Source organism: Narcine bancroftii, chromosome 4, assembly GCF_036971445.1.
Source record: "Narcine bancroftii isolate sNarBan1 chromosome 4, sNarBan1.hap1, whole genome shotgun sequence".
Taxonomy (NCBI): domain Eukaryota; kingdom Metazoa; phylum Chordata; class Chondrichthyes; order Torpediniformes; family Narcinidae; genus Narcine; species Narcine bancroftii.
Window position 1 is genome coordinate 76173762 of NC_091472.1, and position 25605 is coordinate 76199366.

At 39.5% G+C, this 25605-nt stretch overlaps 1 protein-coding gene across 8 annotated transcripts in view; it reads right to left on the bottom strand.

The window, feature by feature from the left end:
• Window positions 1–1797: 1797 nt before the first annotated feature.
• The window catches only part of abcb10 (ATP-binding cassette, sub-family B (MDR/TAP), member 10), a 107728-nt gene continuing 83920 nt past the window's right edge, over window positions 1798–25605 (bottom strand). For 7 of the 8 annotated variants that reach the window (XM_069931657.1, XM_069931655.1, XM_069931659.1 and 4 more), the window contains 16 exons: window positions 23187–23344; window positions 21536–21627; window positions 20768–20931; window positions 19220–19314; window positions 18481–18705; window positions 15903–16022; window positions 14242–14341; window positions 12557–12808; window positions 11902–12035; window positions 10909–11067; window positions 8852–8987; window positions 5897–6015; window positions 5423–5503; window positions 3267–3343; window positions 2764–2849; window positions 1798–2046 (listed from right to left, as the gene is read on the bottom strand). In XM_069931657.1, coding sequence (XP_069787758.1) covers window positions 1910–2046; window positions 2764–2849; window positions 3267–3343; window positions 5423–5503; window positions 5897–6015; window positions 8852–8987; window positions 10909–11067; window positions 11902–12035; window positions 12557–12808; window positions 14242–14341; window positions 15903–16022; window positions 18481–18705; window positions 19220–19314; window positions 20768–20931; window positions 21536–21627; window positions 23187–23344 — 2135 coding nt within the window. In that variant the 3' untranslated portion in view covers window positions 1798–1909. The remainder of the gene's footprint in view (window positions 2047–2763; window positions 2850–3266; window positions 3344–5422; window positions 5504–5896; window positions 6016–8851; window positions 8988–10908; window positions 11068–11901; window positions 12036–12556; window positions 12809–14241; window positions 14342–15902; window positions 16023–18480; window positions 18706–19219; window positions 19315–20767; window positions 20932–21535; window positions 21628–23186; window positions 23345–25605) is intronic. The other variant, XM_069931656.1, reaches the window with a different exon arrangement.

The window sequence follows — 25605 nt, forward strand, 5'->3', positions numbered from 1 at the left end:
AACATTCATCAATCCTTACAATGCTAGATTTATAAACCCCCGGTTTAAGGGCTCCCGTTTGAAGGAAGAAATACATTGCCAAAGTGAATTTCTTTGTGTTTCCCTTTCGAATCACTTCAATTTGATAAACATTGTTGGCCCCAATTTTTCCCTTATGTATGCTCTGAAAATAGCAGAAGATTGAAGAATTAAAAATATGGAATCCTTAACAATACAATGACAAAGTTGCCCTGCTCAAAGCAATCCTCAATATATCTGATCTCCCTTTAGGAGACCAAGTCTCTAAAATGTAATTACCCATTGTAAAAGGCATAAGCCTGTTTTGAATCAGGAGTGCTTTAGGAGATAGACCCCTTTTTGTTCCAATTTTATAATTTATACCAAATATTAACACGGTCACTTCTTACTCACCAGTTGTTAATTTTGCTTACCATTTATATATAAAAATTTCTGCTATTCTCCCTTCTACTTTTTCAAGTCCACAAAAAAGGAAGCAAAAAATCTCATTTGGGAGGTGTGAACCTCCCAAATCACATTTCCATGTTAATTTTTCTATGGACACTCTGGAAATCTTATCCTTCCAAAGGAATTTTCTGAAATTTATTTGACTCCTGGAAAAAAAACTATTAACTATGCGTTAATGGAATGGACAATTTTTGAAATAGGTACTGAACTCTTGGAAATGTATTCATTTGACACAATTAACTCTTCCAACTAATATTATTGTAAAGATGTCCATCTGTTCAAGGCTTCTTCAACCTTAAGCAAAGATGAGTAATTTATATAAATTCTTTAAATTGTTACCTGGACAAATTCCCAAATATTTTAATCCCATTTAATGACCATTTTAATTGGCTGTCTCTTTGGCAGAGTATAATTCCGCTCTTAGCCCAATTTATTTTGTAACCTGACACTTTCCCATAATCTCCAGTTTCAAGTACAGTTTCTGTAACAAAGTTATTGGCTCTGTCAAATATATCAATACATAGTCAGCAAATAAATTTATCTTGTATTCCTCTTGGTTGACCCTGAATCTCTTCATGTCTGGATCTCACTGAATTGCATTTGCAAACAGTTCTATAGCTAGAATGAAAAGAGCTGGAGATAGTGGATATCTTTGTCTATTAGATCTTGTCAAGTGGAACGGTGCAGAGACTTATCCATTTGTCACTACTTTAGCTTTAGGATCATTATACAGTGCCATCATCCAATTTGTAAAAATTTTACCTAATCCAAATCTTTCCAGTACTTTAAATAGAAAGTCCCACTCTAGTCTATCAACTGCTTTTTCTGCATCCAAGACCACAGGTACACTCAGATCATCTCTTCTGTGCCAGATTGATTAATTTTGGTAAAAATTTGCTCATCTATTTGCCAAGGCTTATAATCTGAATTTAACAGTGAAATTGATCTATAAGATGATGGTTTTAATAGATTTTTATTTGTATTACTGTAATTATCGCCATTGAGAATAATTCTGGGAGGGTACGTGTTTCAGATGCCTGATCTTAAAATACCTCCATAAAAAGAGAATCAATCTCTATCTTGTTGCCAAGTCCAACAATACCCATGCATCTACTTGGTCATCACCAAACTTTGGTTACTTGAACTTTCCTCATCACAAGTATTAATATACCTAGTAAATAATAAAGGGGAACTCATCTAGGTTCATCCTTGCTGTCTGAAAGACTCTTTCACAAATATTCACCAAGTATCTGGCTCTGATTTAACAAGGGCTGAATCTTCAGAGCCAATGGGAAATTACAAGAATACTGCTTTACATTCAGTTCACTGATCTTTGAAATTAAAAGATTTTATTCAAAATGTATTTTATAAAAACTTCATTGTTGCATGTGGTTTATACACATTACCTGCTGGGTTAGGGTTTTCAACAGTTGAGCTAGCTCAATTAAGATTGCGCTTTTATGTAATGTTCATAATTTGCTTGCAAGAGGAATTCAAAATATGAATTGGATCTCAGAGACCCTAGCCGATCTGACAGCAACAAATCCTCTACTTCTGGCAAGTAGTGCTTCAACTCTACTCCTAAAGTGGAACAGACAGTGAAAGTATTTATTGTAAAACAATTACATTGTTTGATCAAGGGCACTTGATGGATTCAGTAAAATTTACAGTGGATTGTTACTCAAGATATTTGTTTAAAGAATCAGACAACTTCCATCTGTATCCATGCAGGAAACTCATGGTTCATCAAGCTGCTAGTCCTTGTAGAATGTGCACACAGAGGTTTAAAATTAAGAGGGCGTAGATGAAGTCCAACTTTTTCCTCAGTTAATTAAAAAGGATATTTTTCAAAGAGAGGTGAATATGAGAAACGACCAAGTTTATAACATTTAATAGCAAAGGAATAGGCTTGGTTAGTGCAACGCTGTTACAGTGCCAACAAACAGTTCAAATCCAACGCTGTCTGTAAGGAGTTTGTACGTTTTCCCTGAGTCTGTGGGGGCTTCCGCTGGTTTCCTCCCACCCTCAAATGTACAGCGTTGTAAATTAATTGCATTTAATTGGGTGGCATGGTTTAAATAGCCAGAATTGGCTTTGACTGGAATTGAAGTAGAAAGGCATCACCATAGGTAAGTAGTAATGCCTTGTTTGCTGTATTTTTAATCTCTGCACTGATTCATTTTAATCAGAAATTAAATAGTTCAGTAGGATCCCTAATAAACTAACGTTGCTGAGAGTTGTGAAAAACAGGTTAAAAGGCCAGCATATCAGACATGATTAAATGAAGTTAGCACTCACCTTCATCCATGAGTTTTTCTATGACTTTTATCAATATGGTCTTCTTTGCAGCTTCGACAGGATCATCCTTTGGACTGAAAGACCAACTGAAAAGTTGAAATGCTATTCAGTTACTGAGGTGAATTGTCAGAGACCAAAAATGCCCTGTTTATTCACTAAATGACAGGACACGCACTCCCCTAATTACAAGCAAAACTATTAATCAGACCTAGCAAATGGGTAAAGTGTACAAAAGGTTTGAAAAATTGACTCTTGCACCCTTTTTCTCATCTCAAAGATAATGGCCCAAGAAAAAAGTGTTATTGGAAAGTTAGTTTTAATGGGTGTTGATTTAGTCAAATCATTACTTTGAAAAAGAACAAAACAGAACAAACTAACGAAAAAAAAAGTGGTTTTAAAGGCTAGTCTTAAGTACTAATGTAAACAGAGCTTCAGAAAAATTATTAGTTACTGAAATTAGTGTATGTGTGGGCGGAAGGAACAGTGATTTGAAGTGCACATACTCATCTCTCTGGATGGCTTGGCTGAAGATCTCCAATCTCAGTGCATCAAGACTGACATCAGATGCAAGATCATCTTCCTTTATATGAACAAATAGAAAAAAAAACATTCAGTCTAGCTCTTTAATCAGAACCTATTGTTGCCCTTCCAGAGTTATGTTACGAAGATTAACAAAAAAAATTCAGTATTTACCACCAGCTGATTTTATCTGGTCTTTTAACACATTTCCACTTGTGAAAAAAAAAGTTATTTCTTAATACCACAAGATTGACCACACTTCAACAAACACAAATTAATAAATCTCTGCTTTAGCCTGCAATTAAGACAAAATACAAACAATGGAATATGATATTTCATTTCCAAAGGGCAGAGATGGCAGGCAGTGGAGTCTAATTTTCTGCCTGTCAGAGGTGGGAAATCTGGGAAAAGTGTTTCTGAAAATTAATTGTCAAGAACTGTCTAGAGGGCAGAGGGGCCAGAGGAACTTTCACACAGAAGGTGGTGGGTAGATGGAATGAGCTGCCAGAAATAGAGGCGAGTGCAATTACAACATTACAATTAAAATACCTTCCAATCCATGTACTGAGGAACATGAAATAGAGGAGTATGTGTCCAATGTAGGCAAAGACCATAAGATACAAGAAAAGAATTAGGCCATTGGGTCAATCAAGTCTGCTCTGTCATTCAATCATGATTTACACCCCATGATCTTTGACATCATAACTAACCACGAACCTATCAACCACTAAACAAGCCTCACAGCTGTATGTGGCAACTACTTCCACAGGTTCTCATCTCCGTTCTAAAAATACAACCTTTTATTCTGAGGCAGTGTCCTTGATTTTCCCACAAGTGGAAACATTCCATGTATATATTCAATCTAGCCCTTTTGATATTCAAATAATTTCACTGAGAGCAGCCCCCACCCCCACCCCAATCCTTCTAAACTCTTACGAATACAGGCCAGAGCCATCGAACGCTCCTCACTCATTAATTCTCTCATCTCTGGAATCATTCTTGTAAACCACCTCCAGACCTTCTCCAATGCCAGCACACCCTTCCTTGGAATATAGGACCCAAAACACGATACTTCAAATATGGTCTGGCCAATGCCTTATAAAGCTTCAGCATTACATCTTTGATGTTCTAGTCCTCTCTAAATGTAAACATTGCCATTAGGCTTCCCTACTACCAACTCAACCTGCATTACATTTGGGGAATCCTGCACTAAGACATACAGTTTCTGAATTTTCTCCCCATTTAGAAAATAGTCTAGACCTTTATTCCTTCCGAGAGTCATTGGGTAACTTGAACACAATGGAAGAATTGGCCGAAGGGCCTGTTTTTGTGCTATTTCACAGTGATTGATGAGAATTAAGTTGAAACTGAAGGAATCCTAAAGCATTGCACAAAGAAAGGGACTTCCACTGGTACAAGTTGGGCAATTAACTTATAAGCATATCCTCAGTAAGATCAAGAGACACCATGAGGACATATTTTCTGATCCTATGGTGCACCGGGATGAGAAATAATAAGCAGCCCTCAGTATGCATCAACCCTGAAACATAAACCTTTTTTATAATCAGTGTAATTTACCACCATTTTCCATCCTCTGAAAGGCACCAAACATTTGTACAACATTGCAATTGTCTGGGCATGGGTTCTCTCACTGAGGCCATCTGGAGAAAGCATTTTCAGCTTGTTTGGTTATGAGGGCATCACCACAACTGTTCTGATCCAAATATTGAAATCACCATTGATGTTTATCTGTCAGGTTTCATTTTCAAAATTTCAATAAACTAAACAGAATTTTTGGAAAACTTAAGATTGTAGCAGGAGGGCTGATTCTGGGTCCTTGGAGTTCACTGATCACAACAACGGGGAATTTGTAAACAGTCAGACCAGGCAATTGATTTCTCCCACTGGTGGAGGGTGTTTGCACTGGTCGGTGGGTTAAGGATTGTGAGGATAATGGCAAGTCTCTCAAATTAGGGTTTCATGCCTTGTCCAGGGTATATTACAAAATTATTTCTTGTGAAAATAAAAATGAGCTGCAAGGAAGTAGTGAATATTTTAATCCAAGGGACAGATTTTAATATGGCAAAATTAGCAACAAATATTTTGAATAAGAACAATTAAATTTTAAATTGAACTGTACCTTCTCAACAAACTCCAATAGATCAAGTGCCTTCTTGAAATCATATTCGTTCGCTCTTACGTTATCATCACTGATGTAAAGCTGGAGAATATGGATATCGATGAATCAACATGGAACAGAACTGCAAAAACCTCTCGTGGAAAATGTAAGCAAGTGATGACTGACAAAATATTTGGCACAAGCATTTTTACCAGATTTAGCAAGATACATAGCACATTCTTTGGATTTGTCGATGTTGTGGGAAAGACTTCCATGGAAGATTGCATTATGCTTGAAGTTAAAGAATTTGTCCAAAGGACATGAATCTTTGCTGGGAATAGTCACTACTCCATACCACTACACATAATGTACTTCCTGGCCTCATCAATCCATCTTGAATAGACTGATTTTAATGACATTTCTGTGACTTTGTGGCACATTTCATATTTGTAATTTTGGATAATGGAACTGTCACTTCCAGTCTAGCATACTCACACGGATCAGCTGTGAAGCAGTCAATACAGGCATGGTGTCTATGTTGAGCTGTTTCGTTTCCATGAGTTCCATTGGTAGAGTATCCTGATGAAGCAAATATTGTTCTTGTGCATTCAAGTCTGCAACAAAACAAATGCAAATAACTCAATGCTTCAAACAGAAAATTAGTTTTTTTTGTTTTTCACCTTATTAAAACTTTATGTAAGAAATTTGATAAAACAATTAAACTATTCTTAAACCAGACAATAAAACATCAATACAGTACATTATTTAAAAATTTCAGATGAATGAGGATATAGGAAACAAATCAGAAATCATCATTTATCTGCAATTTTTCTGGAGACAAAATGACCTCACAGGCTGAAAAAAATTCACCCGACATGAAATTAGAACGACAATTGTCTTCGTTTCAGGTAACTCTCTCCCCTCTCTCCATTTCTTCATTACCTTCTATTGACTTATCTCCAACTCTCCCTTTCAAACTGCATGTCTCTGTCTCCCAACTGCAAGGGGTCAGAAGAATCCCTTGTTCCGGTGTCGAGCAGGCTCCTGGGCAGAAAAAGGACCTTAGGCTCAGTAGTGTTCCCTCCTATCCCCCTCCTCGGCATACTGGACGCCGACCCCAAATCCTCCTTTCTGTTTACTTCCATGGCGTGCGTGCAGTAGGCCTCGGGGAGGATTTGGAGTGGGGACTATGGCATCGGGAGCTCCGGGACCGGGGAGACAGGAGCCCACCAATTTGCCAATGAGTGCTCCACGACCCTGGGAAGTCTCTACGGGGATCAGCAGCAGTGGTCGGTTCATGTTGGGGATCAGCAGCGGTGGTTGGGTGGTCTTGGTGATTGGCAGCAGTCAGCATTTTTTGGGAATGCTTAAGCCTTCCCTTGATTTTTGTTGTTTAAACATTGATAACAAGTGATTTGCTATTGCTACTGGGCTGTTTTTAAAAAATAACCAGTTTTCCGAAAAACCATTTATCCGACATAGGCTCGGTCCTGACCATTTTGGATAATTGGAGTTGTACGTACAAAAGAACAGTCAAAGAATTATCTGGACCGTCTTCGTGTCCTCTGTTCTAAACTGTACAAAAGAAAAATTCAGAACTAAACAATCTCTCTAAGATTGTCTAAAACACAGCTTTCTTTTTCAGAAAATTAGTTTAGTTAAACATTAAAAACTACCATGCCCACTCCTCAAAATAGACAACTTGCTTTATCTTTGACAAAAATTTTTGTGCTATGGACATGTCCTCAGATCTGCACAATGAGATGTACTACCTTCTTCTGTTTCTATCAAATGTACTGAAATTAGATGTTGGCAGTACACGTTCACTTCATTGTGAATTTTGTGCAGCCCTATAAACTGATCTCCTCATTCTTCCACTCACATCAATCATTCTTGCCATTTTGAGCAACTTCACGATGATGTCATCAGACACACCCTTTCCTTATCAAGGTATAGCGATTAGTGCAATGCTGTTACAGAGCCAGGGATTGGGACTAGCTTTAAAATCCTGCGCTGTCTGCAAGGAGTTTGTACATTCTCCCTGTCCGTATGGGTTTCCTCCTACCATTCGAGAAAAAAAAAATCACATACTGATGTGTACGTCAATTGGACAGCATGGGCTCGTGGGCCAAAAGGGCCTGTTACTGTGCTGCATGTCTAAATAAATCAAAAAAATATAAAAGGTGCTTTTCCTCTCCGACATCCTGGTCGAATTAATCATTGATGCCACCCTCTCCCTTTAAGCTCAGGAGGTGCAATATCTGTTCTTTTACCTCAAAATATAGATGAAACCAACGCATCTTTCAACTTGGTGGGTGATCACCCTTGCATTGGAGAGAAATGAAAATTGGACAAGGGCTTCAGAGAAAACCTCTCTGCAAGATGCAAGCATCATTTTCCAATCTCATTTTATTTTTCACTTCCCACTCCCTCCACTATCCTGATTTTCCTAAACCATTCTAATGGAACCGCATGCAGGGTTCATCAAACTGCACCTTATCAGCAAGGCACACAATTCCTGGAATCACCATCCTGAAGGACCTTTCCTGGACCTAACATAAGAGTGTAATCATGAAGAAAGCACATCAGCCCCTCGATTTCATGAGTTTGTGGAGGTTTGGAAACTTTCTAAAGATGTGTAGTGGAAAGTGTCTGACTGCCTCACAGCTTAGGATGTGGGTCCAATGCATCTGAGCAGAAAGCCCTGCAATAGGTAGTGGTCACAGCCCAGTATATCACAGGCAACTCTCCCCATCCTCGCGAATATCTACATGGAAAGCTGCCGTGGTGGAGCAGCAGGATCATGAAGCATCCACACCACCTAGGACATGCCCTGTTCTTACTGTTGCCATCAGTAAAGAGGTTGTGGGGCCACAAGATTTGTACCAACAGATTCAAGAACAGTTGCTACCTCTCCACAATCAGATTCCTAAATAAGGACTCTTATTTTGCACATTATTTATGACGGAATATTTTTCTGTATTGCAGTTTGTTTACATTTATTTATTTTGTACTCTTCTTGAGTACAGTTTACAGCTACTGAAAAGTAGAAATTCTGCGTGGCCCACAAGAAAAAAAATCTCAGAGTTATACATGATATTATGTATGTACTCCGACAATAAATTTGAATTCTGACTTTGTCAAATCAATAATTTCTGGTTTATTTCTATTTACACCCTGATGAAAGACATCTATATTTCTTGTTCCATCAGTATGTATTTAAGCTTTCCTGCCTTCACCCCCATCTGAAATCCTACTTTTTATTTGTTCCTGTTTACACCATCTTCCTATGCATTTTCACTTGTTACATCTATAACCTTTTCTTGCTATGGTTCAGCCATCAGCTAATTCTGGTTCTGAACATACAATATCCAACCTGGCATTTTCTGCATTTCAAGTTTCCATCCTAATTTTTAATAGCGACATTTTAAGAGATTGCTCAGAACTTACCCTCCATTTTATCATGCAGAAGGTCCTCAGCAAGGTCAGAAGCATATGCAGAAAGTTTACTGAGGCTCAAGAGAGTTTTCTTTTTTGCAAAATACCGTGTCTCCGTATTAGCAAGATTCAGTAATGTCTGATGAGCCTGTAACAATTGAAAATTAATTGTGTGGAAACAATTGTCTAGTATTGCCCCTTTCCAATTCCCCTTGGTTTCACTATGTCAATGCAAGCATTGTTGTCAAAAACACACCCAAATCCAGTTATTCCTGGCAACGTGCTTGATAATAGCCATGGAATTTTGTATTAAAATGGCTTGAAATATGCAATGGAATTATCAGCAAAGCGAGTTACATTTTGAATACAGACCACATCAATAGCATAATTTCATAATTTACCTTTATCTTCTCCCAATGAGTTGGACAATGATCACACACAAGGGACATGTAGCAAGGGATCGAGACTATTATGGATCACAAGTCAACTTGTGAATTAAAGACAATGCTATCTCCCTTCCGGACAGACTGAACACCTTCTATGGACCGTTTGATGAGAAGAACAGGATGATGATAAAGAAAGCTCCGTGTCCCCCTGCATAGCTATAGCTGAGGTGAGAACCTCATTATGAAATGCTTTGAATGTCTGCTGATGGAATGCATCAAAGCACACCTCCTAGAGATATTGGATCCATTTCAATTCATCCACAGATGATGCTATAGCCACGTCACTTCACTCCATCCTGGCCCACCTGGAGTACGATGCCTCATACGCCAGGCTGCTGTTCATTGACTTCAGTTCAGTGTTTAATATGATCATTCCCCAGAGACTGGTGGAGAAGCTGTCCTCGCTGGGACTCAACATTACTCTCTGTAATTGAACCATGGACTTCCTATCTTTCCTAACGGAAAGACTAAAGTCTGTCCAGGTTGGTAGCAGAATATTGAGCACCGTCACACTGAGCACGGGCACACCTCAGGGCTGTGCCCTCAGCCCGCTCCTGTTTAGGCTACTGACTCACGACTGCAGCACCAGCTCCAACAGTGTCATCAAGTTTGCAGATGACACAACAGTGTTTGCCTCATCAGCAACAACGAGTCACGACAGAGAAAAATCTCGTGAAATGTTGCGAGGGTCTCAATGTGGACAAGATGAAGGAGATGATCATGGACTTCAGGAAGACCAGAATGACCACCCTCTCCTACATATCAACAACCCTGTAATAGAGAGGAGAGCACCAAGTTATTTGGAGTTCACTTAACTAGTGACCCATCGTGGACACACAACATCTCCTTGTCAGGAAGGTGCAACAGTGACTGCACTTCCTGAGAAGACTGAAGTGGGCATGGCCATTGGCCACCATTATGTAAACCTATAGGAGCTCTATCAAGAGCATCCTGACTGCCTGTATCACATGATCTACCGGGATTGTTGTCTGAAGAGGGAGCGCAAAATCACTGAGGACCCCCTCCACCCAGTAGCAACTAAGCATTGTTCAGCTTTTCCCATTGGGAAAGAGATACAGGAATATCAGAGCCAGCACCACCAGGCTGAGGAGCAGCTTCTTCCAATGGGCAGTGAGAATGCTGAACAACCAAAGGAACTGATCACATTAAGCACCTGAGATTTACACAAAGCAATATTTATTTATATAGATGAAATACTTGTCCTACATATGAATTATTTGTCTGTATGAGTGTTATGTCTGGTTGTGTGTCTGCATGTTTTACCCCAAGGACCGGAGAACACTGTTTCATCAGGTTGCACTTGTACAATCAGATGACAATAAACTTGACCAAGACCCTACTCTATCAGAATGCCAATCAAAACAGTCTATTGGAAAAAAGAGACAAGTATGGAATGCTGACCTCGCCAGCAACATCTCATTTCCAAAAAATAATATAGGGTTCCAATTAAAAGTTGTAATTGAACATCAACATTCTGATCAGTCCTTGTTCCATGTGTCTGTGCTTTTCATTATTTTTCTAAAGATTACATTTGAACTGATTGTGAATAAACAGCAGGTAAGCTGCAGAATTACCATGACCACAAAAAGCACAATCCATTACCTTCTCAAAGTTCTGGACATTGATTTCATGTAGCCAACTGAGATGTTCGTGCGACTGCAGGAAATTAGCCAACTGTGCATGTTGGGCCACAGGTGGTGACAGAAGTTTTCCTCTTTTTCCTTTCTCCATGTACCAGCGAAATAGGAAGTCAGAAAAGTTCTGTTCAATTGTAAAACTTTCATCAGCAATTCTCCTCCAAGTACTTGAAATTTAAATAGGAAACTTGCTTGTGTCACAGATAAAACTAGGAGGACTTGTTAGTGGTAGCTCAATTGTTAGCGTCCTCACCTTGGAGATGATGGGTACAAGACTACCAAATAACTCAACACACAATCCAAAGTATTAAGCATTGTGCTATCTTTCTGGAAAAGGACTTTACAGCAAAGGCTTGTGCATCTTCCCAGGTGGATTTAAAAGATCTCATGGCATGACTCAAAAAGGGACTCCTTCGCAGTGTCCCTGTCAACATTGATCTTCAATCAATATCACTATATTTACATGAGTTTTTTGGAATTTGCTGTGTGAAAATTGACTGTCATTTTTCCTGAAATGCAAAAGGAATTGCACAGCAGAAGATTTTTTTTGAGTATAAAGTAGTCTGGGGCATTTCTAAAAGATGGTACAAAAATATAACTTATTTAATTACATGGTGACAACTTTTTTAAAAATTGTACAACTCAAAGTAATAGACTTAAGGGTTTCAATTCTTTAATTTTTATTTAAATTTAGACATACAGCATGATAAGCAGCCCTTCCAGCCCACAAGCAAGTACTGCCATAATACCCCAATTAACCAACAACCCTATACGTTTTGAAAGGTGGGAGGAAACCAGAGCACCCGGAGAAAGCCCACGAAGACACCGGAAGAACGTATAAACTCATTACAGATAGCATCAGATTCGAGCCCCGGTTGCTTGCGTTGTGCTAACCACTACACTAACAGTGCCGCTCCTTGAATTCTAATCACAGAATTAGAACTTAAAAAGGTCTCACCTGATCTGCAAACTGATTCAGGTAGCGCTGTAGCCTGGCCTGGTTGTCAGTTTGTTCACATAGTTGAATCAGAATGTCAAAGTCACAATATTTCTCTGCCAGTGAAGCAGTCAGCTGGTATTGTCTGAGGGAAACTAAAAGAATAAACAATACCTGTCATTACTCAGGCAGCAGCTCACATTATCCAAATTATTTTATAAAGGGACCAACAAATACTTTTACTACAGGGATGGATTACTGGGGGAAAAAGTGGATTGCCAAGTGCAGGTAATTCACTCCAATTTGTAGGAGCATAGGACATGGCTCCCTTCCTTAATTGGGCTGAAATAATTAGCTCAGGAAGATCTATTTAAACAGTTAATCAAAGTAAGAAAATAACTATAGGATTTTGGATTTCAATGACCCAGTCTCTGATGACTTAAGGGTAGGTATTTCTGAAAATTAAGGAAATGAACCTATTTTAATATCAAAAAGAAATATCTACTTTTAAAAAAACTTTCCGGAGGAAAGATGATTTTATTAAAGGTAATAAAATGATCTTGAATAGTAATTAGTGTGCCATTTTCTTTAAGCTGAAGAAAGTAGAGGAGTTTTGCCAAGTTCTATTCTGTAAACGTTGACAGAAAAAAAATAAAAACTATATTGTTGTACATACGTAATTGTGATAGAAGATGTGAACGTTTTTGGGTATATTCCATGTCCAGTTTATTGTATCTTTCCTGCTGAGTAGGTCTGTCCACTGACTTAAGTTGACAAACATAACCATCCAGATAGAAATCCAGCAAAGCCACCAGTTGTTCCAGAAGGGTGTTACGCATGGTGCTGTCAACTTGTGGGTACACCTTATTCAGGACAATATCAGTCTGCCTTACAATCACACTCCTCACACCAGACGGGCCACTGGATGCTTTTAAACAGCAAATTGCAAAAATCAAAATTAGTTATATGAAAATCTTGATTTCAATTGTTTCACAATCCACTTTTTAGGTGTCCTGTTGTATTTCTAAAATATTTACACTTTGCATGGGACAGCTGAACTTTGCAGTAATGTGTGGATGTGATATACATCTCACCCCCATGCCTGTGACCTCTCCCAGCCTTCTTCCTGCTATTTGGACATAACCCTGCTAATTGTTCCCATTTCAATAGCCTACCAACTTCCTTTAGAAAGCTGCCATTAAGTTTTCATTATAATTTTCAGAACTTAATAATTTCTCACCTCATCTCCAATTATGTCTAATTCTTCTGGATAATAATTCTTCTCCCATCCCACCTCTAATGTTCTCCACTGATCAGTACATTATCCTGAAGATGAACTGACATCCCCTGAGCTCATTAATGACCAGGAGAGCTTGATGCTTCCCCCTCCCCAGAGGCAAATAGATGGAAATCAATGACAACTCAAGGCTCCCACTGCAGAAGCCAAACCAGGAAGCAGCTCTGTTACTTTTCTTGTAAGCCTTCCAAAAATATGAAATTGAGGGAATAGGAGATATTAGTTTCTAGCCAATCTTGAATAAATAGCTAAATAAATAATGATCTACTAAACAAGCTGCTTATAAAAAAGAGCATAATAGTATCACAATATTTCTTAGGACAAAGTATTTTGAAAATCAACTCCCCGGTAAGCTTCAGCTCAATTTTAAATAAGAATGTGTTGAACAATTTTAGCAGAAGTCATTTTCATTTTGAATTACACGATGGATGAGAAACAGATTAGGTGAACAGATTGCAGAATGCTTGGAAAATGGTTGATACTGGTGACCTTCATGTTCTGTGTTACTTCACTTCTCCATCCTACTCTTTGGCCTCCTGTACATTATGAACAATATTTCATGTGTTTTGGGCACTTGCAACCTTCATAAAACTGTCTTCTCGGTTTGTATTGCAATTGACTAGTCCACTTGTGATTTTGATTCAGTTTTTATATTCCATGAGCTCACCCAATTGGGCACATCCTACAGTTGTGAATTTTGCAACTGCTCTGTCCCTTTGTGTTTTCATGCCAAGTGCTTTCACATTCCTTTGTTCAGAGCCTTTCTCTCTAACTGTTCCCCATTAATCAAGTGACCTGATGACCTTGTTTATCCCCAAAGCAAACCAGGTTTAACTTTAATTCCTTTTATCTTTTATCAACTTAAAAGCTGCATTCTCTTTCCTCGTATCAACAAAGACTTCAACCTGAAAGGTTAACGGTTTCTTTTTTCACAGATTTTATCTGATGAGGATTTCTAAAATGTTCTGTTTTCAAATCATAAGGATATGGTCCTAAACCCAAAATATCCCTGAGTAAATCCAAACCCTGCTCAATGATCTATTCAAGAATGCATTCCATCTCACCTGTCCAAGGAATGTACTCAGGCTCCTGTTCAGCATCTCCTCCTGAATTATAAAATGAACTTTTGTTGTGTCGATGGTGGACAGCTGCATTCAACACATCCTGCACATCAAACAAGTTATGTTACTTCAAGGGACTTCCCAGGCTCAATGCCTCCCATAGATAAGAGACCCCTGGAATGATGCACTTGGCCTTATGATGCACATTTCAATATAATAACCAAAATCTCAAAAGATTACAATTATATTTCCATGGTTCCACATGCAACACTGAGAACGTGTAGGCTTCTGCCCTTTGATTCATGCCTATGGGTCGTGTTATTGAACCTGTCAGGACTCGCATGTAATGTGGCAAATAGCAAGTCATTGAGATGACAAGCAATGGAATCAATTCTTACACACAAATCTCTTATTAAATAGCATGCTTGGGCAAATTATTTTCCCTATGTGCTTATAGGTCATCTTGAATTAGTCCAGCTAAAGATTCCACTGACAAATTATTATTTTTCCAGCAAGACGGGCTGCAAAATATCAGCCATTCAATAATAATCACAGCCAATCCTACAAATGCTTGAGATTTTTGGACCACACCAAATATGCTGCCCCCGGTGGCTACCAAATTGAGAATGGATCACAGCAAATTAATTTGGAAATGTGGAAGTAAGTATATTCTAGAATTATACAGAAAAAGAATCAAAACAAAAACAAAGAATACTGAAGTTCTTCTTTCCAAATTTTCCTCAATGAAGGGATTATAACTTCAAAAACAACAGTCCCCTCCCTGCAAAATCCTAAAATAAGTTTGTTTGAAAGGAACAGGGCATAGATTTGGGATTGCTGTATATTGATCCTCGTGCAGTTTGAGATAATCAAAAGCAAAAGAGTTCAGGAGTGCAGAGTGAGGCACAGGATCAACAAGGAGAGTTCCAGCAGAATTTTATTGTTTCTCTGTTGAACAGCTCAGTTTCCAGCACACTGATAATCTACCTTCATTTAATTTTTAACTAATTTTAATTTAGACATACAGCATGGTCACAGGTCATTTTGGTCCACAAGTCCGTGCTGCCCAATTTATACCCAATTAACCTACACCCCCGGTACGTTCTCATGTCACAATTGCAACAATCAAGACAGGCAACTACAACTTTGGAGATGTAGAGTTTTAAAAAAATTTTAAAACATGAACAATTCAATAGAAATCAAATTTTCAGTTCTACAACAAATCTCAGGTTGATTTTTTAAAAAAAAATTAAATGATTTTTTCCAAATTTTAAACGATAATTAAAAAAATTAGACATGCAGCATAGCAAGAGGCCTTTCCAGCCCACAAGCCTGTGCTAACTAAATACCCCAATTAACCTGCAACCCCTGTATGTTTTGAAGATGGGAGGAAACAGGAGCACCTGAAAGAAACAAACATGGAAGAACATACAAACTCCTTACAGACCAACGCCAGGTTACTGGTGTTGTAATAGCATTGTGCTAACTGCTACGCTAATCATGCGGCTCCAATTCTTGGATGAAGATAGTGTTTTTAAAAGGTAATTCTCTCTTCATAACCTGGTTTCCAATTACATCAGAAAATCCCAAGCTTCCAACACAATATAGGTTCAGAAAAAGCTGTTTGAACTTTTCAATTAAAACAAATTGTAAGAACATCAAACCTTTAGGATATTGTTAACGTTTATAGCTGTTTGTGCCCACTCCAGAGAGAGGGAGTTGTTCTCCAAAAGACTTTCTTCTTCTTCCAACAAACATTCAAAAATTGTGTTGATCTGGGAGACCTGCGCAAGAAAGATATGTTGCAAGACCATGCTTATATTAAAATTATGTAATTTTTATAAACCAAGCTTTCACGTTAATTGACCTGCTTTGTATCAATCAGCACCACAGAAATGTCTTTATTTGTCCTTTATCTTTTATTGTTGTGGAGACTTTATTGATGAACTGTTCTTTGAGTGCAAGCTTATAGCTAGTCAGCAGGTTTGTGGCCTTAGCATTTCTCTCTACCTGGACAGAGCACCTTGCTACTGTCAGGGCAACTACAATGCCAATCTCTTAAACTCAATAAGTTTCAATCCCTCAGAGAATGGCTTATTAACTTGAACGCTAATGTTTTCCTCGATGGACAAAGGGAAGATCTCTGGTTTTGACCCCATGCCCCCCACATTTCTCATACTGACCATTGGCAAGTTTTTGCACTAATTTGGAAAAGGATATCTGACACAAAAATGCATCCATTTCAACCAAATCTTAAAAAGTTATTAAAAAAGGTCATAACTGGAACATCACAAATACCACACAAGCAACCTAAGCCCCCAGTGAACAAATGTTCTAGCTTCCCGAGAGTTTAAATTATATCTCTGCTGTTCACTTGGTGTTTACGATTCACATTGGCTCAGCATTTCAATGGCAGATTAGCAAAAGGGTACAGTACGATTTATGAATTTTTGAAACCTACAGGGGAGGGAGAACATCCATCAAATGAGGCAGTGGTTATATTGGCCACACCAATCTCGTATTATAAAATGAAAACTTTGAAAGTACATGCATGAGAGTGGAAGAGAGGAGAAATAAATGACATGGAGCTGATGGGAAAAAAAAGTGCCAAAACACATATCTGGTAGAATCCTGGCATATAAACCAAGTAATTGGCCTAACCAATTCAAGAAAATGCTTGAATTGAAAAAAAAATTGATGGCAATGACAATTTATTCAGGCAAAACATGACATCACACAATTGAAGAACAATTGTCAGCTATGCCTCAATGGAAGCAATTTTACCTTAAAGTCAAAATGGTGCGATTTCAGGTGAACACATAATTGACAGAAAAGGCAGTAGCGAGAAGGTGCTCATAAAATTTAAATCATGCGCTTTCTTAATCTTAATGAATGGGCAGTCCTTTTCTGAATTTTAGCAATAGTCAACATCAGAAAAACAGATAATCTAGTCATTGAATTAGAGTTGGCTTGTAGGCTTCCTAACATTACATTGGATTTAAAATGTAACGGTAATACTACATTTAGAATGTAACATACATTAAATTCTTTAACTTTTGTCTACTTGAAATTCTTTAACTTTTGTCACCACTTTGTCCAGCACCCCTCACAGAAACCTACAACATCTGGTGTTCCTAGGAGGTCTCTCCTCCAAGCACTGACCAGTCCTGAGCCTGTAGTACAAATTGAACATTATTGGGACTAATGGGTGGGGATACAAAACTTGGATATGAAGTATCAAACACAAGTTCAACCCTTTAGTCCAATTAATCCAAGTGATTTGCTGAAAATAATTACTGTCTAATCCGTCAAAACTGACAACTTGGCAGTGCAGATCTCTTATGAATTCTAAGTAGAATATAATGGTACAAGAAAACAAAATGTTGGACAGAACCAATCAATCTAAGCTTCACTTTCCTCTCTCTTCCCATCAACCCTCAATTCTCCTTTCATCCAAAAACCCATGCCAGCACAGAATAGAACATAGTCAATCTCTTGCTTCCTCGGCTCTCTGAATCCCACAGATTCATTAATCTCGGAAGAAATTTATCAGTCTGAATCAATGCCCCTTTCTTTTAGATTCCTCAAAGCAGACACCCCACTTAACCAGCTAAGAATTGTATGTTTATTTAAGATCACATTTCTTTCTTCAGGGCAGTGAGCATACTTCCAATCAGTTGATTCTCTCCACCCAAGTAATCTCCTTAGTGAACCTTCTCTTAATTGCCCGTAATCAAATTATCGCCCACCTTTAGGAGATCAAAACTCAGCAGTAGTTTCATCAACACTCTACACTGTACCCCTACAGTACGAGTGCTTAAAACTAGAGAACAAATATTGAAGCAGAGGGTGAAAAGATTTAAAATAATTCTGAGGAAGAATCTTTTCAACCAAGTGGCTGGTATCTGCAATACCTGCCTCAGGTGATGGTGGAGACAGAGACTCTTATAACATTTAAACTGCGTTTAATATTTGATTTGCCACGACATAGAAGGCAATAGGAATATATTTAATTGTTGGGCTTCTGTGCAGTATGCCTTGAACTCGAGTGGCAGCAAAGCTTACCTTTTCTACTATATCCTCTGTGCCTTTCAGGCTTCTGACAGGACATTACAAGTAAAATACATATGATCAAAACATAAATTTTGTACTTTTCTCACAGATTAGCATTAATTTTTTCCACTGATGCATTTCTCATTCTCTATTCTTTATAAAGTTCTAAACAGAACATGAAGCTTGTACCTCTCTGAAGAAAACATCTGCTGGGGTCAAGTTCTGTGAAACACTCTTTTTGTGTTTTCCCAAAGCAGAATTAATTGCTGCATTTACGACGTCGGGAAGCTTGGTGTGGTAATTTTTCAGAACAATAGCGGCAGAGATCTTCTCAGCATGTTCACATAGCAAAAGGCGAGTTGTCATAAGGAATCCTCGCACCATAACAGTCTCAAGCCGATTTAGTAACTCCACCTGTCATAATAAGGACAATTCCCAAAAAATAAAGCATTCCGAGTTCCAGCCATTTTTTCATATCAAAGTTTCAGTGAGGAATTGTAACAGTGAGAAAACAACTGAGATATACAGAGCAGATTCACATGACATTTGTTTCGTTAGCTTTGTGGCCCAGTGAAACTGCAAACAAGTCATGGATTTTAGTTCCATTCCTGCAAAAGAGTAATATCTAGGCCTTCACTGTCTAGGATTAGATTTTAAAACATTAAACCTCATTCCTGTTGATGCAAATTCAAGGAAGGCCATGGCACTATTTAAAGAGGAATGAGTCAAGGTTCTTGAGGAGAATTCCAAATTGTGATTAAAATGAGAACATTTAATCATTTATCTTTGCTCTTTGTGGGACTCTGCTATTTACAACATTAGTATCACTAGACTACTGATACAAATACTAGTCCATATCTGCAAAATGAGTTGGGATTACCAAGGACATGAAGGGCACTGTGTAAAATGAAGCTCTGTTAAAACTTACGTCCCGAAGAAATTCCATCAAACAGCAATGAGCCTTCATTTTATCTTCTAGCTGATGAAGCAACAGTAAGGAAGTATTGCTAAATCTATTTCCATCTGTGAAGAGACAATAATCATGCAGCTCACAGGGGTGACAGGTGTATAATAAATACATCCCCTTAATTAAGCACTGTTTGCAATCTTTCAAAAATATACATTCTATGTATGGTCTTAAAAATTTGTAGAGCAACATTTTTCATCAGGTATTCTTTTCCATGGACATGGGAAAAGAAAACACAGCAGCAAGAAATTCTCTTGTTTTAAAATAAAATCAGGCATGTTTTTTGCTCTTCCAAATTTTTGAATTCAGATGGAGTCCGCTTAAAATAAATAAAGCATTATCAAGTCCACTAAAAGACAACCATGTTTTCAGCAAACACAAAAGCTACAGATATGGAGGTGATTTATACTCAGACACAATATGGCAATAAATTTAAAAGTAATTGCATCATTTAAAAATTAATTCCATTTCCTGGCCCTGTATTTTAAGGAAAATGAAATAACTAAACTTTCTGTGTCTGGACCCTAGAGCAACGAAGGTTAAGGAACAAAGACACATTCAGACCTCACATAACATTCTGGAAAGAAGCTCAGTAACACTGCAATTAGCCATTCCACCACATGATTCAAACTTATTGTCACATGTACTGAGATGCAGTGATAGTTTTGCAAGACCAGTTAAACATCTCTCACACAGTAGAACCAGACAGAACAAGACACAGTGCCACAAGCAAGAGAGTGCAGAAATGCAGAGATACATTTGGTATGGAGCAAAAGCAACACAATTTAAATTTTTTATGATTAATTCAAGAATCTGATAGATACATTTTGATGATAGTTGCAATGTTGGTGCATTTATCATGATAGTTCACATAGCATGAAGCAAGGATTCTGCTGCTAGTGATTCCCAAAGTGGGTGCTGGAAAGATCCAATGGGTCAGTGAGGGAAAAGGGGACAGTCAAAGGATGGCGAGGGAAAAGGAGCCGGTCAGAGGGTGGTGAGGGAAAAGGGAGCATTCCGAACCTTCCATCTTGTTATTATTCAATCTGCTGTAAAGTTTAATGAAGAAGCCAATGCAGTAATTTTCTGGCCAGAATGAGGGTGGCAGTATTGCGCAAAATAAATGATACCATGTTCTCTCGAGAGCTGGTCTCGGTGGCCACCATATTATATTGGCATCACTACTGTCCTCTCAGCGGCGCCACCAAACCCCCGTCTCAGCGCTGCCACTAACCCACCCCGCTCAGCGCCACCACTACCCACCCACCCAACCCTGCTCAGTGCCGCCACTAATCCTCCCACCTTGCACAGCGCCGGCACGACAACCCTCAGCGCTGCCACGAACCCCCATCCAGTGCCGTTGTATGGGGGTGGTGCTTAGGATGTAGCCTGGAGGCCTAGGGGATGGCAGCCCAAAAAAGTTCGCCAATCACTGGTATTATCTATAATTTCTTCCCATCAGGTGTCTAGCATGTTCTAACAAATCCCACAGCATTCACCAAGCCTTACCATTTGGTACAGATTCAGCCCAGCGGGGATCACATGCAGGGTAGTCATTGATCAGATCGAGACTGATTTGTGCCACAGCATTGTCTAGCTCCAAATCTGACCCCATATCAGCAGTATCTGGGAAGATATCCTCCAACATGGTCTGAGCTCCAACAATATCCTTTCTGGAAATTTAAATGTTGAGACATAACTGAGATTAAGCTCAACAACAATAAAGCCACTTTTTAGCTTTACTTTAATTTACTAGTTTAGTATTTCACAAATCTGGTCCAAACTATTTCAAGTTTTCTCAAGTCTGAAATGAACAACATGGCTAAATGTTAAATTGAAAGACCCTTAAAAACAAGTGCAGGGAAAGCATCGGGAATTGGGACAGATGGGAGAGTTCAATATTTGAACAATACAATGTTGAAAATGCTTCCTGACCATGCTCATTAATATTTGGCTTGTCTGTCCCTAGATTTTCTTGAAATGGTTTTCTCCTGCCTCCTTTTATCCTTTTTATTATAAGGAATACTGATCAGATCACCTTCAAACAATGGGAACACATTAAATTTTGACCATATTTTATTCATGACTGACAGACAGTACTACACCACACACTAAAATTTAACTCAAATCTAGATATCAACACATAAGCTTCTGCTACCAATGTACTATAAAGAAAATAATGAAATTTACGCACTAGACCACTTTGGTTTCATTTTGGTGAATCATTGCTGCCTTTACAATCAAAGTAGCAATTGTGCATTTAACATTCAGACCTACCTGCAATACATCACAAAGACAGTTTTCAACATCTTAATTTTATCCTCTTGTGGCTCCCTGGCTATTCTTTCAAATGGTTGCCCTACATCACCCTGGGAGAAAAGATCTCAATTTGATTCTTTATACATGTTAAAACACAAAAACTGCAGTAAAACACAATTAATGCAACAGAACCATGCAGACTGAGGAAGGGTAAGTAAAATATATTCAAAATGACAGTTATTTATATTTTATGCATTTTAACCATTCATATATATTGTCGGGTCAGATACAGCAATGAGCTCTCTGAACCCTTCTCCATTAACAATGGCGTGAAGCAAGGCTGTGTTCTCGCACCAACCCTCTTTTCAATCTTCTTCAGCATGATGCTGAACCAAGCCATGAAAGACCCCAACAATGAAGACGCTGTTTACATCCGGTACCGCACGGATGGCAGTCTCTTCAATCTGAGGCGCCTGCAAGCTCACACCAAGACACAAGAGAAACTTGTCCGTGAACTACTCTTTGCAGACGATGCCGCTTTAGTTGCCCATTCAGAGCCAGCTCTTCAGCGCTTGACGTCCTGCTTTGCGGAAACTGCCAAAATGTTTGGCCTGGAAGTCAGCCTGAAGAAAACTGAGGTCCTCCATCAGCCAGCTCCCCACCATGACTACCAGCCCCCCCACATCTCCATCGGGCACACAAAACTCAAAACGGTCAACCAGTTTACCTATCTCGGCTGCACCATTTCATCAGATGCAAGGATCGACAATGAGATAGACAACAGACTCGCCAAGGCAAATGGCGCCTTTGGAAGACTACACAAAAGAGTCTGGAAAAACAACCAACTGAAAAACCTCACAAAGATAAGCGTATACAGAGCCGTTGTCGTACCCACACTCCTGTTCGGCTCCGAATCATGGGTCCTCTACCGGCACCACCTACGGCTCCTAGAACGCTTCCACCAGCGTTGTCTCCGCTCCATCCTCAACATCCATTGGAGCGCTTACATCCCTAACGTCGAAGTACTCGAGATGGCAGAGGTCTACAGCATCGAGTCCACGCTGCTGAAGATCCAGCTGCGCTGGATGGGTCACGTCTCCAGAATGGAGGACCATCGCCTTCCCAAGATCGTGTTATATGGCGAGCTCTCCACTGGCCACCGTGACAGAGGTGCACCAAAGAAAAGGTACAAGGACTGCCTAAAGAAATCTCTTGGTGCCTGCCACATTGACCACCGCCAGTGGGCTGATAACGCCTCAAACCGTGCATCTTGGCGCCTCACAGTTTGGCGGGCAGCAACCTCCTTTGAAGAAGACCGCAGAGCCCACCTCACTGACAAAAGGCAAAGGAGGAAAAACCCAACACCCAACCCCAACCAACCAATTTTCCCCTGCAACCGCTGCAATCGTGTCTGCCTGTCCCGCATCGGACTTGTCAGCCACAAACGAGCCTGCAGCTGACGTGGACTTTTTACCCCCTCCATAAATCTTCGTCCGCGAAGCCAAGCCAAAGAAAAAATATATTGTTTCAGCCCATTCAATTGACATTGATGTGAAAGAAAGCAAAGATATTGTGTTAAAGGATCACATGTATAAAATTACATTGTAACATGGTAAATAGCTACATTTGGAAGCCAGGCATAGATCAAGTTTTTCCTCAATAACTCTACCCGTATTGCTGCTCCAGAGGTTGATAAAGCCAGAGAATCTTCAATGTTTTCAGGTAACATTGACACGCTCTCCTTTGGACGAGCTGCAACCAAACCACTGTTCCTGCAGAAAAAGACAGGTAATCCAGCAAAGGTTCCCCCACCCAGGATACCATCACCTGCAAATTCAACAGAGACAGATCCACAATTAAAACACAAGCATCAGCCACAATCTTTGAGTACCACCCATATATTGGTTCATTAATCCATGCCACACATTGAACCAATCCATTCACCCTCATGATCTGGCACAAACTATTCCATTTGTATTTACATCTCCAGAAAAAATGTCCACAACTGACAACCCTTCTACATCCCCTTTTCCAATTAACGGGAGTTGGAGCAAGAGTGCAAAAGAGGGCTGGTTTAAATAGGTGAATAAAGTGCTGAGTGAACACTGATGTTTGCAGAGCTGTGATTGTAGTAAAAACACTCAGAAATACTGAAGGAACTCAGCCAGTATTGCAGCACTCATAGAAGCTAAAAATATATTACCAACATTTAGGGACTTATCTCTCTTCAAGGTACAAGTTTTTAAAAAAAAAAAGACACCTGAAAAAAACTGAAGAATGGCAGGGGGAGAAGTCCAGGCCAACAGTCAAAAGATGTTAATTGGATATGATAAAAGGTGGGAATTGATTTTGGCCCTGTGAAAGGAGACAGAGGGAAGAGAGACAGAGCTGGGAGTAAGATGACAGGGGGGGGGGGGAAAAAGGAGGATTTTAATGGAAACTGGAGAAGTTAATTCCATCCACCTGGAGGGTGCCCAGATGGAAGATAAGGTGTTGTTTCTCCAATTTACAGGTGGTGTCGGTCTGGCAGTGCACAAGACCAAGGGAATGTGATGGGGAATTGAAATGGGTGGCCACAGGGAGATCCACTTTATTGTAGCGGACAGAACTGAGGTCCTCAACAAAGTGATGCAGAGGAGACCACAACCAGAGCACCAGATGCAGTAAATGACCCATACTGATTCACAAGTGAAATGTTGTTTCCCTTGGAAGGACTCTTTGGGGCTCCAAATGATGGTGAGGGAGGAGATGTGGAATCATTGGGGGTGGGGGAGAAGAGAGCAGTCTCTGCGGAAGGGAGAGAATGGAGGAGAGGGGAATATGTCTGGTGGTGGGATCATGTAGTAGGTTGTGGAAATGGCAGAAGAGGATATGCTGGATGCAGAGGCTGGAAGGGTGGTAGGCAAGGAAAGGGGGTTGCGTGTGGGGGTGGAGGGGGCCAGGGCAGATGTGTGGGGAATAGAGGATACGAAGATAAGGGACAAGGTGATGGTGGTAGAGGGAAATTCATGTTGTTTGAAGGAGGATGACATCTCTTATGATCTGGCATAGAAGATCTTATCCTGGGAGTAGATGCCTTGTACAATTTCATCATAACCTCCCTACTCTTGAATTCAAAAAAGGTTGAAGGGAAAGCTGTGGATGTTGTCTATTTGGACTTTAGTAAAGCTTTTGACAAAGTTCCCCACAGGAGGTTAGGAAAAAAGGTGGAGGCATTGGGTATAAATAAGGAGGTAGTGAAATGGATTCAGCAGTGGTTGGATGGAAGGTGTCAGAGAGTAGTGGTAGACAATTGTTTGTCCAAGTGGAGGCTGGTGACTAGTGGAGTTCCTCAGGGTTCGGTCCTGGGTCCACTATTATTTGTTATATATATTAACGATCTGGATGTAGGGGTAGAGAATTGGATAAGCAAGTTTGCGGATGACACAAAGATTGGTGGTGTTGTGGACAGTGAGGAAGATTACCGTAGATTAAAAGGTGATTTAGGAAGGCTGGAGGTGTGGCCTGAGAAATGGCTGATGGAATTTAATACAGAGAAATGTGAGGTGCTGCATTTTGGAAAGGCAAATTTAAATACGTCATATACATTGAATGGTAGACAATTGAGGAGTGCAGAGCAACAAAGGGATTTAGGAGTTATGATAAATAATACCCTCAAGGCTGATACTCAGGTAGATGGTGTGGTGAAGAAGGCATTTGGAATGTTGGCCTTCATAAATCGGAGTATTGAATTCAAGAGTAGGGAGGTTATGATGAAATTGTACAAGGCATTGGTGAGGCCAAATTTGGAGTACTGTGTACAGTTTTGGTCACCAAATTATAGGAAAGATATAAACAAAATAGAGAGAGTGCAGAGAAGGTTCACGAGAATGTTGACAGGATTTCAGGGTCTGAGTTACAGGGAAAGGTTGTGCAGACTGGGGCTTTTTTCTCTGGAGCGTAGAAGATTGAGAGGGGACTTGATAGAGGTGTTTAAGATTTTAAAAGGGATAGAGAGTAAATGTGGATAGGCTTTTTCAATTAAGAAAGGGGGAGATTCAAACTAGAGGACATGGTTTAAGATTGAAGGGGGAAAATTATAAGGGGAA